At 41.0% G+C, this 18191-nt stretch overlaps 1 protein-coding gene across 3 annotated transcripts in view; it reads right to left on the bottom strand.

Moving 5' to 3' along the window:
• Nucleotides 1–18191, bottom strand: part of IL12RB2 (interleukin 12 receptor subunit beta 2) — a 45923-nt gene that overhangs the window by 14585 nt on the left and 13147 nt on the right. For all 3 annotated transcript variants that reach the window (XR_016350253.1, XR_016350254.1, XM_075936190.2), the window contains 6 exons: nt 16492–16670; nt 16068–16210; nt 12908–13052; nt 10679–10758; nt 5738–5945; nt 3151–3342 (listed from right to left, as the gene is read on the bottom strand). Coding sequence is in view for 1 of the 3 variants with exons in the window: in XM_075936190.2 (XP_075792305.2) it covers nt 3151–3342; nt 5738–5945; nt 10679–10758; nt 12908–13052; nt 16068–16210; nt 16492–16670 (947 nt within the window). In the remaining 2 variants the exon portion in view is untranslated. The remainder of the gene's footprint in view (nt 1–3150; nt 3343–5737; nt 5946–10678; nt 10759–12907; nt 13053–16067; nt 16211–16491; nt 16671–18191) is intronic.

The following is an 18191-nucleotide window of genomic DNA, read 5'->3' as shown; positions in this document are numbered from 1 at the left end:
GCGTCCATACCAGTGCAGACGCTCTCTTGCGCAAGAAAGCTCCGATGGCCATTTTAGCCATCACGCTTTCTTGCGAAAGAAATTAACGTTGCCTGTCTACACTGGCCTCTTGCGCAAGAGGGCTTATCCCTGAGCGGGAGCATCAGAGTATTTGCGCAAGAAGCACTGATTTTGTATATTACAACATCAGCGTTCTTGCACAAATACTCGCAGCCAGTGTAGACAGGCGGCAAGATTTTGTGCAAAAGTGGCCGCTTTTGCGCAAAATCTCGCCAATATAGACACAGCCCCTCTGTTTACATAAGCAACTTCAATGTTTGTGAAATATCTCAAGGTGACAGTCCTGAAGTCTTCCATACAGCCACAGAGTGGGGACAGCATGGGCCATCACAGTGAAAGAAAAGTCAAAATTTTAAAGCGAACCTCTTCAGCCATTTTTGAGTAACAGGAAAGCACAGGAGGAAACAAGCTGTCTCTCAGTTCCCAACACTAATATATACAATAAATGGCTTTGCTATAGCAGCCAGTGATGGTCTCCTATCCCACATTCATAACCACAGGATAGGTGCCTATTCCCACCAGAATGGCTTCTGGGGATTGTGATATGCTACTAGTAACTCCTCCTTCTGATATAAGCTTGCTGGTTGTTTTCTGTTCTACTCCAGAGACAGCAGAGTCCTTACTCCCTAATAAGCCCACAAGGCACAATATCAGCACAGTATGTTGGAAAAGACTATTTATAGCAGTAGTGCCTAGATGGTGCTTCAGTGTATAGAATCACAGAGCTGGAAGAGACCTCAGAAGGTCATTGAGTCCAGCCCTCTGCCCAAGGCAGGAACAATCCCAAATAAATCAACCCTGCCAGTGCTTTGTCAAGCCGAGACTTAAACACCTCTAGGCATGGAGACTCCACCACCTCCCTAGGTAACCCATTCCAGTGCTTCACCACCCTCCTAGTGAAATAGTTTTTCCTAATATCCAACCTAGACCTCCCCCGCTGTAATTTGAGACTATTGCTCCTTGTTCTGCCATCCGTCACTACTGTGAACAGCCTTTCTCCGTTCTCTTTGGAACCTCCCTTCAGGAAGTTGAAGGCTGCTATCAAATCTCCCCTCACTCTTCTCTTCTGCAGTCTAAACAAACCCAAATCCCTCAGTCTCCCCTCACAGGTCATGTGCTCCAGCCCCCTAATCATTTTGGTCACCCTCCGCTGGACCCTCTCCAATGCGTCCACATCCCTTCTCCAGTGGGGGGACCAGAACTGGATGCAATACTCCAGATGTGGCCTCACCAAAGCCGAATAAAGGGGAATAATCACTTCCCTGGATCTGCTGGCAATGCTCCTTCTAATGCACCCCAATATGCCATTAGCTGCCTTGGCTACAAGGGCACACTGTTGACTCTCATACAGCTTCTCATCCACTGTAATCCCCAGGTCCTTTTCTGCAGAACTGCTACTTAGCCATTCGGTCCCCAACCTGTAACAATGCTTGGGATTCTTCCGTCCCAAGTGCAGGACTCTACACTTGTCCTTGTTGAACCTCATCAGATTTCTTTTGGCCCAATCCTCTGATCTCTCCAGGTCAGGCTGGAGGGCAGGGATAGGGTCCAGAGTATCTACCTCTCCCCCATCTTAGTGTCATCTGTGAACTTGCTGAGGGTGCAATCCAGCCCCTCATCAAGGTCATTAATAAAGATATTGAACAAAACTGGTCCTAGAACCGATCCTTGGGGCACTCCGCTAGAAACCACCGCCAACCTAACATCGAGCCATTGATCACTACCCATTGGGCCTGACCTTCTAACCAGCTTTCTATCCATCTTACCGTCCATGTATCCAATCCATATTCCCTACTTGCTGGCAAGAATATTGTGGGAGACCATATCAAAAGCTTTAGTAAAGTCAAGGTATATCACACCCACTGACTTTCCTACATCCACAAAGCCAGTTACTTCATCACAGAAGCTAATTAAATTGGTCAGGCGCGACTTGCCCTTTGTGAATCCATGTTGACTATTCCTGATCACTTTTCCCTCTTCCAAGTGCTTCAAAATGGATTCCTTGAGGATCCCCTCCATGATTTTTCCAGGGACTGAGGTAAGGCTGACTGGTCTGTAGTTCCCTGGATTGTCCTTCTTCCCTTTTTTAAAGATGGGCACTACATTTGCCTTTTTCCAATCATCCGGGATCTTTCCTGCTCTCCACGAGTTTTCAAAGATAATGGCCAAAGACTCCGCAATGACATTTGCCAACTCCCTCAGTACCCTCGGATGCATTAAATCCGGGCCCATGGATTTGTGTATGTTAGCTTTTCTAAAGAGTTCCTAACTTGTTCTTTCCCCACCAAGGGCTGTCCACCTCCTTCCCATACTGCATTGCCTAGTCAATTGTCTGGGAGCTGACCTTGTCCATGAAGACAGAGGCAAAGAAAGCATTGAGTACTTCAGCTTTTCCCACATCATGTCACTAGGTTACCTCCCTCATCCAATAAGGGCCCCACATCCTCTCTGATCACCTTCTTATTGCCAACATACCTGTAGAAATCTTTGTTATCCTTCACATCCCTTGCTAGCTGCAATTCCAATTGTACTTTTGCCATCCTGGTAAGTCCCCTATATTCTCGAGCAATATATTTATACTCCTCCCTAGTCATCTGTCCAAGTTTCCACTTCTTGTAAGCTTCCTTTTTGTGTTTAAGCTCACCAAGGATGTCCCCGGTAAGCCAATCTGGTTGCCTACCATATTTGCTTTTCTTGCTGTGCATCAGGATGGTTTCCACCTGTGCCTTTAATAAGGCTTGTTTAAAATACTGCCAGCTCTCCTGGACTCCTTTCCCAGTATGCTGCACTGATTCAGTGTTCAGACTTTGTGTAGTACTATTCTTAAATCATCTGGCTGGGATTATTACTTATGGGCCACGAGGGAACTGACACAGAACAGTCCATTTATCAGTTAAACATACATGTAGTCACTGACAGTTTAACCTAGCACAACTAAGATTATTACATGGCTGGCACTAATTTATTTTTAAAATGTTTTAAATATTAAAACTTCTCAGTTTGGTCTAGTAGAAATTAACAGTGAATCAGATGATTCCTAACAGAGCTTTCTAATTAGAAGGATAATTGACTCGTACACTGTACAATTACCTGATATTACTGTGGACAACTGGGATGTTGAAAATTTTATCCAGTTCAGATGGGGCCCAGGGCTATTTGTTTCTGCCCATTTCACTATATACCCATTGATGAAGGCTGCAGATTCAATGGGAGGCTCCCAAATGACAAAGATGCTGTTGTTCTCCATTGGTGTAAAAGAGATATTCTGAGGAGGAGGCAGATCTTAAAAAGGAGGAAAAAAACACAACATCCCTGTAATGCTTCCTTAAACAACACCTCTTATTTGAATCTGTTGTTTGCAGTCAGTTTTATTTTGATTTAGTAGAATGTGTGCCCTTTCACTGTTGCTGTCTTTCTTCATCTTAGTGCTACAAAATACACAGAATCCTTCATCAGAGGGAAAAGCTCTTTGTGCTAGTCCGATTACAGCTATGCAGCTAAAACTGTGGGGTTGGTTGGCTGTTTTTTATTGCTCTCCTGTATCATGGAATATCAACAGGTTCATTGCTAGTTTTATACCTAATGCCTGTCCCAGGGCTCTTGGATGCTCTTGGGTTGGTAGGCAGAAGCCATGTATTCTAATAAAGCCTGTCTTTTTCCACCCATAGTCTAGAACAGTGTTTCTTAAACTTTTTAAGACCAAGGAACGCCAAACAATTTTTTTTTGAGGAACACAGGGGGGCTGTGTCTACACTGGCCACTTATTCCGGAAAATCAGCTGCTTTTCTGGAATAAGCTGCGAACTGTCTACACTGGCCCTTGAATTTCCAGAAAAGCAACGATGCTCTACTGTACAAAATCAACCGCTATTCCGGAAAAACTATTCTGCTCCCGCTCGGGCATAAGTCCTTATTCCGGAACACTGTTCCAGAAAAGGGCCAGTGTAGACAGCCCAGTAGTCTTTTCCAGAAAAAAGCCCCGATCGCGAAAATGGCAATCGGGTCTCTTTTCCAGAAAAACGCGTCTACATTGGCCACAGACGCTTTTCTGGAAAAAGGGCTTTTCCAGAAAAGCAGCCTGCCAATGTAGACGCTCCTTTTCCGGAAAAACTGAAAACGGAATAGTATTCCGTTTTAAGCATTTCTGGAAATTCATGCCAGTGTAGACACAGCCAGGATGTTTTGTTGAGCAAAAAAAAAAAGGGGGGGAGGAGGTTATTGAGCCAAAAAAAAGTTCTTTAAGGGTGGCCATTTTGAATTCTGTTGTTCTCCGCTGCACACCTCCAACTGCCTCGCAGCACACCGATGTGCCATGGAACACAGTTTAAGAAACACTGGTCTAGAACCTAGATGATCCACAGAAGTATAAAATGTTGCTTTCAGACACAGGGCCAAAAAGCTGTGGGAGGCAGACTGATGCCAACTGGTGAGTTAGTAAGTTGTTTACCACTGTAAAGCCACTGCAGATCTGACCTTGGGATAGCCAACATGATTGGGTTGTGTCCACACAGCAGTTTTTTTCACAATACAGGCACTTATCAACTGCGTCTCTATCAATTCTACTTGGGCTGCCCTTAAAGGGCCTACATCAATACTGTCACAGTATCTAGGCCATACTGTCTCAGTTGGGGAGAGAATGCCTGGAAATAATCATGCAGAGCAGAATAAGCAAAACATGGAGCAATGTACCTTATGAATGTTCTACTGCACAAACTTAGGCCCTGGTAGGGGATGCTGTCCTATCCATAGTTCAAAAACAAGCATTACTATTGGGCTACATGAAGGCAACTGTGGGCCAGCCTACACTGCAGAGAGGAGTGACACTAGGCTAACTGAGACCTGCTGCTGAGTACTAATCATGATGTTAGGACACAATGTGCTTAGTGCCAATCATATTGCTCTTTCATTCTAAACTGTGTGGCAAATTATAGCATAAGCAGTAAGCTTCATTAGCACTGTATACAATTAAGATATATTGTATACTCATAAAGTCATTCTGCCGCTCTACTCTGCACTACTTAGGCCTCAGCTGGAGTACTGTGTCCAGTTCTGGGTGCCACATTTCAAGAAAGATGTGGAGAAATTGGAAAGGGTACAGAGAAGAGCGACAAGAATGATTAAAGGTCTAGAGAACATGACCTATGAAGCCAGGCTTCATGAACTGGGCTTGTTTAGTTTGGAAAAAAGAAGATTAAGGGGGGGACATGATAGCGGTTTTCAAATATCTAAAAGGGTGTCACAAGGAGGAAGGAGAAAATTTGTTCCTCTTGGTTTCTGAGGACAGGACAAGGAGTAATGGGCTTAAAGTGCAGCAAGGGAGGTTTAGATTGGACATTAGGAAAAAATTCCTAACTGTCAGGGTGGTCAAATATTGGAATAAATTGCCAAGGGAGGTGGTGGAATCTCCCTCTCTGGAGATATTTAAGAACAGGTTAGATACCATCCCTGACAGATGTCTGTAGACGGAGCTTGGTCCTGCCTTGAGGGCGGGGGGCTGGACTCGATGACCTCTCGAGGTCCCTTCCAGTCCATGATTCTATGATTCTATAAGATCAGGGCTTTGAATGACCTAGCTTAGGCTGCAGTAGCACAAAAGCTGACTACTTCAGAACACTGTTCTGCTCTGTTCAAAAGCAAGAGCTGCTGTTTCTCATAACTCAAGCAGCAAAGGTATTTACCTAAAATACTCAAATCAGTAACGATAGACGTCAGAGGTGAGTTTCCTTTCGAGTTATGAGCACACACTGTTATATTGTAATCCACCTTGGGAAGGACCTGAACGTAGTGCGTTTGTGTGGTATCATACACGTTTGTCTTCTGCTTTAGAGCTTGGAAAGACAAGGTGTAATGCAGGATCTTTCCTCTTGCTTCTGACTTGCTCATAACCTACAAAGAAATATACCTTGTTACTTTCCCAGCAAAATTACAAATATTCAAAAATAAGAATCTGTCAAACAGTTAAGAGCACCTTGTACCACCACTATTCAACAGAGATTGATTAAATGAAGCACTTTGAGAGACTTGGAAAGATTTCACATCTGCTCTTGGATAGAGATGGTGTTGGCTGACCTAAAGCTATGGCTAGCTGTTCACAGGAAGGTCTGGTACCTTTACAATGACGTGTGCATAATGCACATACAGTATAAAGGTTCACTATAACCACTAAGTGCAACAGTAGATGGTATGATAGCCTAAAAATACATGCTAGCAGATGGAGGAATAACTTCTGATGAGAAATCCTGTCTAGAAATGACATGCATTCAGGTCAGCTATTTGTAATAAAATGGGTATGGTTTTTGTTTCATAATAAAAATAGCAGCTCTTAAGAGATCAGCACTGCATGTTAACTCCACCAGTGCTGGTCCCAAGCCCATATCAGAAAGGAAGAGGGTTAGTTGTCGGGGCAGGTTCCCTTCACTGTGTTTAAAAAAAAAAAAATTGTGCTATGGAAACTACTCACATTAAAATAACAGGAGGACTTGGTCACATGGCAGCTGATAAGCAAGCATGGAGAATGTGGGTAACCCAATGTGCTGAAAAGCATGGGACACACTAAGGTGTTATGCTACATCTACGCTTGCAGAGTTCTTGTGCAGTCAGTTTGACTGATAGGACACCAGTAAAAGACACGCACTGATTTGGGTATTCACTCACTTCCACGGGTGTCAAAGTGTTTACATGTGCACTTTGCTTCCAGCACTTCACGATAGGCCTTGTGGGAAGGTGTGTGTGTGGGGGGGTGATTATGTGGCATACTGGGTCCCTGCACAGCCCCCTTTCCCCAAACACTGGTCAGCTCCAGTAGCTCAGCATTGCTACAAGCAGGGGATCATTTGCTCCACGGGGCATGCATTGTCACCTGGCCAGATGGTAAGTGCTCACTTGCCAAGAAAACAGGAAGGAGAGCTTCAAAGTTCCCAGGGCTTTACAAGGGGAGGGGAAGACATCTGTTACCTGGTGTCAGAGCAGCAGAGCTGCTGGTTGGAATGTCACCTAGGCACTGTGGAATATTGTGCAGAAGCAAAAAAGCTCTGTAAACAGCAAGAGCATCTCTTCACTTGCACATCACTGCAAAAGCACAACCAGCAAGAGCTGTACGTGTCTCGTGAAGGTGGTTTTCTTTTTGCGGTGAAACTAAGAAGTTTTGCTGCAAAATAAAAAGTCACGGGCAAGTGTAGATGTTCCCACGGTTTTTATGCAAAAAGGGACTTTTTCCACTTTACATGACAAGTGTAGACATGCCCTTAGAAATGGTATTGAGAAGAATGGAGAAAGTTTACCAGGATCCCTGCCCATTTCTACTCAGTATCAAAAACTGTGATGAGCCCTTCTAGCAGAAAGAGATGGAGCAACCCCTAATGTTGAATGAAAGTTTGTTGGTGCAAGCCCCATCTACTGATGGAGAGTGCTGGAGCTATACTGACCCAGAATCCTCCCAAAGTAGCATAAAGCTTGCAAAGACAAAAAAATATATATCATAAACGGACTTCCACAGTACTTTTGTTATGAACCATCTGCAGGTTTTTTAAGAGTCTGTTTAGATGCCATAGGTACATCTTGGCGATTTAAAAAAAAATTCATATGCAGACACTATAGTGATCAAAGGGACACAACTCTAAATTTAGGGTATTTGGTATCTACGCTACAGTCTTGCACATTCTCTAGTTTACTCATTTTTATCATTGTTCATAAACTCATTGCAATTAATACAGTACACTAAAATAAAACAAAATATATAGCAAAGAAATGCTAGCTGAAGTTCTATGGCCTATGTTAGATGGGAGGCCAGGCTAGAAGATCTAGGGGTTCCTTCTGACTTTAAAATTTTAGCCACAATACATACACCTTAATAATAGTGCAACTGCAGAGCAATCTCTCTATGCAACTATTATTGCTACCACTTTGAAAAACTTTTAACCCATAGATGAACTATTTAAGAAGCGATTACACCTCTGAGGAAAAGTCTTATAGGTCTTATATCCTTGGTACAGGATTTTATAGGTTGGTTTCAAATGCTATAGAAAGGTTATAATTCTGTAGAACTTTTCCTTCGGAGAAATAAACAGATAAAATGTTAATCCACCTTTCGCTCTCTGTAGAGGGGAGGGGTGGAAAGCTGGTATTTGTGGGAGCTGTGGTAAAACAATGGCTTATATTCTTATCCTGTGTGGTGGTTCTGTGGAGGCTAATGCACTTGGTTTCCCAGAGATGCCTCTGTAAGCTAACAAGCATGACTCCATTTAGAAATCAGGAAAAACAATGCAATTATTTGCTAGCTAACTTTGTGTGCATCTAATTTTTTTTTTCTTTTGCTCAGATGCATCTTCTACCAGATAGTCACTTGTAATCAAAGTAATGTTTATGGGTAGCAAGGTCAAGCAGTTTAAGATAGTTAGGCACCTAAATTCCATTCAATCAAATCAGTTCACTGGGAATCAGTCACCTAACTCCCTCCCCTTTGAGAATACCCATTGCAAAGTTATGCTACTTCAGCTACATTTCAATGCTAAAAGGATCTTTTCTTCTGAGAAAATGACTCTTAGGTGCCACTATCCAGGGACAAGGAAACGTGGAAATCCTGTCAGTGAGAAATATTCAGGAAAAAAATCACTGTTCATATAAAACCTACAAAAAGAGATTCTAAAGGTGTTCCCTCTGCTGTGGAAAATCACTCATGAACACCATCTTGGGATCTGTCATGGTTCTGGAAGCACCAATTAGAATAAAATAAACAGTAAATCTTCGATCTGACTGGTTGACTAATACAACAAAAGAAAATGGATTATTTTGCGGCCTCAAAAGTTTTTTATAATATGAACACATGAGAAATGGGCTACAGTTTGTCCATTAAAGGCTTGGTTTCAAGCCCACTGACCTCCTTGTCTTTCTATACATGCCAATGAGCTTTGAATCAGGCTCTAATTCAGAATCTCCTCTGACAGCAGTTGGGACAGTTGTCATTTCCTGGAAAAAATACACCAATCCCTCTCTTCTCCTTTCCAGGAAGTGTATAGTCTGATCTAACGGTTCTCTTAAGTGTGTGTATTCCTTATGAGAATAAAGAATTGGAAAACAAATTAGGGGAATCTGAACAACTTCCAGAACAGCTGCTGTGGCTACTAATCGTCTAACTAATCTGAATGACAAGGCACTACCTGTTTGTTCAGTGCTTTTCACATCTTCCACAGCTTGCTTCAGACTCTCAAGCTGCCTATTTTAAGTAACTCAGACACTATTTCTTTCAATAACCATTTCAAGGCAAAGTAAAAATAAATTTCTGAATCAGGCAGCTATTTATAGTAATAGTCCTCTTTGCTAGAAAATGACACTCATATCAATAACTGTTCTTTAATAACAAATTCTCACTTCCTTCCTACCTCTGTTCTAGAAACTAAAGGAAGTACAGTAACAACCTATCATTTGAAATCTTACTGAGACTGGTTAACTTTACCCCTCAGTATTGGAAATTACCTGGCCTGCAGTGTTAGAGGTAGGGATGTGAAAGTGTAAATGTTGACATGATTACATGCAGCCCTCTCCCCCTGCATCAGAGGCAGCAATGCGGGAAGGGGCAGATATGAGGGAGCTGGCTTCCGCACGTGCACCAGCTCCTATTAGAGGTGACAAGAGGTAGCAGCTGCTATTAATAATTTACCCAATACAAAGAAGTGTTCCCTACACCTTTTATATGAGACATTAACTGAGGTCACCCAATTAAATGAATAAGCAGCAGATTTAAAACAAATCAAAGGAAGCATTACTTCAACGGCACAGTCAACCTATGGAACTCTTTTGTGAAGGCCAAAACTACAATGTGGTTCAAATAGAACTCAATAAGCTCATGGGAGGTAGGTCCATCAATGGCTATTAACCAAGATGCTGAGGAATGCAACTCCACACTCTCCAATCCTCCCCTCTAATTGCCATATGGTGGGAGTGGATGTCAGGGGATGGATTAATGATTGCCTATTCTGTTCATTCCCCCTGAAGCACCTGGCATTAGCCACTGCTGGATACAGGATCCTAGGATAGACAGACCATTGGTCTGATCCATTCTTATTTAGAAATGCCCCATGAACTTTCTGTATTTTAAAAGTTCCCCAGATGATATTCTAAATAACACCTCGAAAGATTTCAAAATGTCTTTTCCCTAGCAGGGGTGAGAGCTGAAATGTTATGGGGAGGGGGAGGGGGAGAAATGTCTCCCTCTGGAAGGAAAGCTGATGTAGTGAGAGAGAGCATCTTTTTTTTTTTTTTTTTTTAAAGAGCTGGGGAATCCTAGCTGGGACACTTCTACTCCCCTGATCAGGTGCTGCCACTCTACTCCATCCGGTGACAGGAAATGAGGGGACTCCAAAAATTCTTCAGCCACGAACGGATGCCTCTGACTGCTACCAGTTCACATTCCCCCGCTTAGTGAGTCGTTGATGCACTGACCAGAGGATCAGAAAACTTAGAGGTAGCTGAGTTTTCTCTCCTCTTTGAACAGCTCCCTTAGAGCTCTTAGCAGTGTTTTTTCCTTCATTTAACTGTTTTATCTTCAAACATATGGCAAGAACTATCTCCTGCCTCAAACTTAACTATACGCCTTTAACTTTATTACCGTAGTAAACTCTTACCTTCCAAAAAAGAGTGATATTCTGTTTTTGGGAGTCTATGTCCTGCCTTATGTACCAGACATCTAACAATCCAGTTGGAGCTGATTGGAGGAGAAAAAAATATGCAGAGTTATTGATTGCACTTGGATGCACATCTGCAAAATGTTGAAAGGTACGAGGGAAAACAAAATGAAAGTGAAATAGAAAAGTGCCTTAAAGAGACACAACCATGCATCCTGGAAATCTTGAGGAGACCCTTTTGAATTTTTCATCTATGTACAGTGCTAAGACTTGGAGGCTACAGGGAGAGGCACTTTAGAATGTTTGTTTCTAAATGAACATCAATGTAAGTGCTAAGATAGGTAGGTTATGTTAGTGGCATGATTTTAAGTACAAATAAAACAAGATTCTTAGGGCATCCATCTAAATCATAAAACTCTTAAGGGTACATCCTGCTCATCATTTGGTTGGTTGTTTTTTTTAATAACGGAGTTCAAACAAGCTCAGCCACTAATAGGTGTATAAAACTTGGAGAGAGTCAAAACCATTTTAGTACTAAACCATTAAGTTCCTTGTGGTTAGGCCACAAGCACTCAAGCACCGGACGATTTTTCTTTAATCCTTACTGGCTCAAAGTCTGCAAACTGTGCTGTGGCTACTCAAGAGAAATCATCAGCTCTATCGATAACATTCTGATAATGTTTTTCTTTTAGTTAATATCTGTGTGACTTTCATTTTCTGTGGAAAGAGCACTAGATCTAAACTCAATGGGAATATACTGACACTGAAAATAAGTGCTCCTAATGATCAATAGTAATAGAGATGTAGTCGTGTTAGTCTGATCTTGCTGAAACAAAAGTGCTGCATAGTCCTGTCTTTCATAATGATCAATGGCATTTGAAAATTGCAGTTTAGCCCAAGAAAGAAAAAATGTTAATTATTTTAAGATCAGAAATATATCGGATAAGCTTTGGGTACAGTTTTTAGTAAACCGTACCGGTAGCAACAATTAAGCAATTTATGAAGAAAAGTCAAAAGTTGGTGGATGACTTGCTCAAGTAGTTCAAAATCAGGAAGAAAACTAGTAAAACAACAGACACTCCAGCCAGGTTCTTCAAATCCGTCTTCACTAGTGCAGGTTGAAAGAGAAACACCAGAACTCAAGAATTGTTACTAACAACCCAAAAACAAAAGCCAGGAGATCTTGGCTAAATCTGACAGGAACTGTAGGCAAGGAGGAGATAAATCCTAGAAAGAAAACCAATGCTAAGAACTGTCACTCCAATCACCTATAGCCTTATTCATTTTAGCTAAAGATGGGAACCAGTAGCCCTGGGAAAACTAAATCCTAAGCACTATTAGAGGATGAGCTAGAGGGCGGTTTCAAAGAATCACAATTCCACATGTTGCTTTCATATTTTTTTTTATCTCTCTGGGTTTATTAACCCCCAAGTCTTCCTTCTTCAAGGCTCATTTTACATACATTCTATACCAGATAGTGCTTAAATGTAATGTCCATGGCAGGGCCAGACACTACGGAAACCTGATAAGTAGATTTTTTAAAATGTATTGTATCATTAAAAGCAGAGTGTTGAATTCTGCACATAGGCAATTTTTAGTTTAGAGACATAGCCATTTTGTATCTCTGACTTTTCACTTTCTAACTGATCTCGGTGAGAGTTGTAAGAGGCTAGAACATACTCATTGATTAGTTTGAGATTCTTATTTCACATGTTTAGCAGGAAAAAAACCTAAATGGTGAGATTTCAGTTGGGAGAAGAGAGGAAACATTTAACTGAAATACTATAGCAACCCAACGTGCGCACACAGAGTTACAAGAAGGAAAGTGCTGGCAGGGGAAGGGGAGCAGAATAAAAAGTTCACACCTTTTTTGAATCAATCAATGTCTCATACAGAAACTGATGCTGCGAATGGTAGTAAATAGCATGAGTCATAGTAAGATACTGTAGGCTTTATAATAACTTACAAATATATCAAAGGCATGTGTTATATAGAGTGGAAAGAAGGGAAGGCACGTAAGGAATGAACAAGATCTGAGCTAGTGACAATACACAAGAAAGGAAGAGCGTTGGAGTGCAAGAACTACAGAATGATTTCCTTAAGTCATCGAGGCAAGGTGCTGATGATGATACTGATGGAGAGATTGAGATTGACACATTAATCCATTGTCTACACCCTTCTGGGTGTGGTGTACTGTCCCATTTAGTGGCAAACTGCACATTTTCTTACCTGCTTCTGGAGTCTGTATTCGAAATGTGCTCCACTCGCTCCATATTCCTCTGTTTGGGTGAAATCTGCAGCAAACCTGAAATTCATACTCTGTATGTGGCTTCAGCTCATGTAGATAGTATCTGGTAGCATTTAAAGTTTCAACCTTTAATGACATTAAATGGAAAGCATTAGTGTTAAATATAAGAGGAAATAAATCTTGAATGAAGCAATGCTCTGATTTATGGAAAATGTATAATAAGTCTGAAGCCTGTACTGTTTACCTAGGATTTTCAGAACCAAAAGCAGTGGTAACTTAACTGTCTCTCTTAGGTGCTGTCAGGAATAACTTAATGGGGACACAGCTCCTCTACATGATAAATTGACACAAATGAATGCATTTATCAAAACTGACCTTTTCATTAGGTCTTAAGCACACACATAAGCCTTGTGGATAAGAGAGAAGCATAGTTGTGGTATATCTAGACTTCAATAAGACTTTTGATGCTGTCCCCCATGATTTTCTCATTAATAAATTAGGGAAATACAACCTAGATGGAGCTACTATAAGGTGGGTGCATAACTGGTTGAATAACCATTGCCAGACAATTGTTATCAATGGTTCATGGTTATGCTGGAAGGGCATAATGAGTGAGGTCCCACAGGGTTCAGTTCTGGATCCAGTTCTGTTCAATATTTTCATCAATGGTTTAGACAATGACAGAGAGACAATGACAGAGATTAGGCTGGGTGAAATTGCTAATGAAGTGGGGATTTAAATATCCCATGCTTCATTAGCATAAAAATGGCTGACGCTTTTTTCCGGTACGGAGCTTTGTCAGGGAAAAGCAGCAGTCTAGAGGCTGATCTATCGCTAAAGAAAGCCTTTTTGGATAGATCCCTTATGCCTCATAAAACAGATCTATCGGAAAAGGCTTTTTTAGCAATAGATCAGCCTCTAGACTGCCGCTTTTCTCTGACAAAGCTCCGTGCCAGAAAAAAAGCGGTGACCACTTTTATGCTAATGAAGCATGGGATATTTAAATCCCCACTTTGTTAGCGCTTTTGCCCAGCCTAAGCTGCATCCCTCTGCTGGCAGAGGGGTGCAGCCCAGACATACCCTATAGCATTAACCTGTAACCTTTTGCTTATTGGTTAATCTGCTACACTATTACATCCTTACTAGAAAACTTAACTTATGAGGGAAGATTGGAAGAATTGGAATTTGTTTAGTCTGAAAAAGAGAAGACTGAGAGGGGACATAAAAGCTTCTAAGAATCTAAAAGGAAACTAGCCAATAGGAGCTGCCTGGGCCATGCTTGCAGGTGTATGTAGCGCACACGGAGACAACCCCTGCAAGGGACACGCTGCACAGAGACATGCACACACACACACTGCCCCAAGCAGCCTGCTCTTTGAGTAGCACATGGGGAATACAGCTGGCAGGGAGCCTGCCCAAGGGTCCCAGTGGGCTTCTATCAGGAGCCATCTACAGTAAGCACCTCCCTGCTAGAATCTGCAGCTGGCTCCTCATCCTGCACCCCAACTTCCTGCCCCAGGTCATGGCCCAAACCTTCTGCATCCCCTTCTGTGTCCCTGCCCCTAGTCACAACTCCTTCTCAGACTCTCCTCCTACAACCAAATCCCCTACCTACAGCGCTCTCCTGTAGCCAACTTCCATCCCACATCCCACATCGCCTCCATTAATATAAAAGAAAAGAGTGAATCTTGACCTTAACTTACCAAATTCGTGGAGTTGCCACCCTCCCATAAAATTATTGCCCACCCCTGTTCTATAAACCCAAATATATAATGCTGTTGTAGGTTTAGAGCACCTAAACCCCAGTTAGCCAATACTGTCATGTTCTGGAGTTACTTGCAGAAATATAGATTTGTGGGTTATAGTAACAGCTATCCTCATGCAGGAAAAGAAATTTAAGACAATGTTTCAACTAATGGCAAACTTATTCAGTGCAACCTTAAATAACCCTTTCAAACAAAAAATGTAATGAAAACAGTAAAAGCTCTGATATCCAGCACTTTACCAACTAGAAATCTCTGTCATTTCTGGTATCTCTCACTACAACTCTTCAGTCTAGTAACAGGGATTAGTATGGTGCCCAGGAAATTATGCAGCTGCACATTCTGTACTCCACTGTCTTCTGCCTCTTTTGCATAAAAGTGCTTTCTGAATCAAATAGATTAAATTACATTCAGTATAATTTTAGTGTTTAAGTGTAGTTAGTGATCTGGGTGTGTGCCATGTGCCACCCATAGTTATATGTTGAATCGCAAAATATCCTATTGTATAGAAAAATTTACTTGACTACAAATAAGTGCTTCAAGAAACCAACCACTTTGCAGTGCAATATTACTACTGGACTGGTAACTACCTATGTACTATTTTATACTTCATTTTATTGTATTCTAAATATTTGAAAATTAGCTTTCCATTGGTAAGTATAACTCCGAACTAACTAGAATATTTGATTAACTGTCAATTACCTCAACATGCTGAACTACAAAACTTTTTCAGTATCCTGCTTTGCAGTTTTTTCCTACAAAACTCTCACTAAGTTAACAACCTGAAGATAACTGAATATGTGAACGGAAGAGTTTGTTTAATACTATATATGATTTCTACTTAAAAGAAGTCCTAATATGCTCATTTTGAGGTTTGACTTGGCTCCTGTGAAATAAAAGGAGACTTCTATTACCTTCAATAGAATTTGGATGATGTCTTGGTTCATCTTAACAAGCATGGTAATTCATGTTTATATCCTATAACTCAACAAGTATGAGTAGAAATTTCTGGATCTTGCTGAGGTGCATCAAGTTACTTAATATGTGTTTTGACCAGATAGCTGTGTCAGACGTTAGGACCTTGATTCTGAAAAGACCCAAATATTTAACTTCACTGAGGCTATTCATGTGTATAAAACTATGTGCATGAGTGTGTTTTTGCAGGATTAGGGCCTCACATACAGAAAAGTTCAGATCAAAGAGGGTGTTTAAAATGGATGCTTAATTATATTTAAGTTTATTCTGGTATAAATCACTGCATTATCTTAAATTTGATGCCAACAAGAAGAGAAACAAATCTGAAGAAATAAAATCTGGTAAAAATAATTAAACAAAAGCAAACCAACAACTTCCTTTATTTTCTTGAAAGAATTATTACCATATTCCAGACGTGATTGTTAGCTGGTCGATATCTTAGTCTACAGCTTTGTGTCTGTTGCTGATCCTGCCACAAGACAGTGCAATTTGTTGCAGAAAAGTTGTCAAATTTCACTAATATATCTGTTGGAGAATGAGGTTTCACTAACAGAAAAGACAAAAAAGAAAAAGCCAGTTAGACAGGCAATATTAGAAATTGTTCTGCTATGTAAGAAATAATGATGGGATATTTATTTCAGGTAAAGTATACTAGGTCCCATTATTTATTTAGATTGCTGTTACTTTACATTAAGAGTTCACATCCAAAACTATAGGTGCATTTGACAACCTCATGAAATTGGTACACTAAAGTTTATCTAATACTATATTCCAATCTTCTTACCAACTCCCTAGCTCTGCTCATTTCAGAGATAAGTAACACTTACCTATGTCTATGAACATGAAAGTGAAGGGTAGGGAAGAAGCATTTCCTAGTCTATTTGAGGCAGCAACCACAGCTGTATAATTAGAATAAAAGTTCAGCTTGGTCAGCTTCAATGAGCCATATTTAGGATTTTCCACATTTTCTTCAAAAAAACTTAAGCATTCTGTCTCATTTGTTAGCCTAGGACAAAAGAGAAAACTGCAATTAAAATCTTAAACACACACTCTGTGGGCCAAATCCTGAGATGATAGATTGGTGTAGCTCCAGTTATTTCAATTAAGTCATACTAGATTATACCAGTTGAGAATCTGGCCCTAACAATTTTCTTTGAACAACAAAATATTATTAATATGGAGTTGTACCATCCAATTTATGGGCAGTTCTGCTTGAAAAGATATACCTGGTGTACATGTAGATGAAGTGTTTATCTGTAGCTGCTCAAGTGTTTTAAAAATCACAAAGCAATGCAAGGTTATAAAGTAAACAAATTATACTAAAATATAGCACAGGTTATGTGGTATTTTTTTTTAAACAAAATTATTCCCAAAACTATACATTTCTGGATTCCTTCTAAGATGCAAGGATTTGAGTGGGTTCTTTTTGTAACAATAGGATAACCTACATCATAGGCTGTGTCTAGACTACATCCCTCTTTGAGGAGTACAGGATCTTTCGAAAAAGCCTGCCATTTTCCAAAGAACCGTGTCTAGACCGTGGTTTTACTTTCGAAATGGCCCTTTTTTGAAAGAGCGCCATTACGTGATTATGCAAATGAAGCGTGGGATATTTAAATCTCCACTTCATTTGCAATTTCAAAGTGTCTAATTTACAACCCTCTGTCGAAAGAGGGATGTAGTCTAGACACAACAATACTGCTTTACAACAGTGAGAGATGTGCTTCCCTCATAGTCTATAATTTCATATCCTCTTATCAAATTAGACACTCAATAGCAGATTTCCATTATTTATACAAGCACCAGTGATATTCCGGCTAAGAGAGCACAGCACAATTGAGCCCTTGCAGGACAAAATGCCTTATTGGTGTCCAAAGCCTTTTTAAGCAGCATCTGAGCCTGTCTTTGCAAAGGACAAAAATAAAATACCCCAACTCCACGGCAGGTTCAATAGGGCCACTTGGGGCAAGGAGGAGGAGAGTTTTTGTTAAAGAGTTTCTCACCACCTGTACATTTTGACCTAAATGATGTAGTTCTCTTCCTTTTAAGTACCAAGGTGGGCAGCCTTTGTGGGATGAGTATAAGCTCCCTGGGCTTCTACAGCAGGATATAGGGAAACCTAGACTCCAAGGGAGGTATATATTATGGGTCCTCAATAGGATCATAGCAGGGAGCTTACCTGGGGTCTGAGCAGCAAACTTGGGTAATACATTCTGAACAATGGCCACCCTCTGTTTCTCTAGGGCCAAGTCTACACTAGGACCTTAGTCTGAAATAAGCCCCCCAAAGTCAATTTTTAAGTGATGTGTCCACACTACCTAGCCCATTATTCCAGAATAAGTGGCCGCACAATTAGAACTCTGTAGTACTGCTTTTCATAAGGAATAACGCTATTCCTGAACCTGTAAGTCCAAAATAATATTAGCATGGATGCTCCGGTGCCATTAATTCAAACTAATCGGCATCCAGGAGGCTTCCTGCAGCTCTCCAGAGTGCTTCCTGGGGCTCTGAGTCCAAGGTAGAATAA

The sequence above is a fragment of the Pelodiscus sinensis genome, chromosome 9 (genome assembly GCF_052426305.1).
Source record: "Pelodiscus sinensis isolate ZL-2025 chromosome 9, ASM5242630v1, whole genome shotgun sequence".
Taxonomy (NCBI): Eukaryota; Metazoa; Chordata; order Testudines; family Trionychidae; genus Pelodiscus; species Pelodiscus sinensis.
Note: the sequence above shows the minus strand (reverse complement) of the source record. Positions and strands in the feature narration are given on the sequence as shown.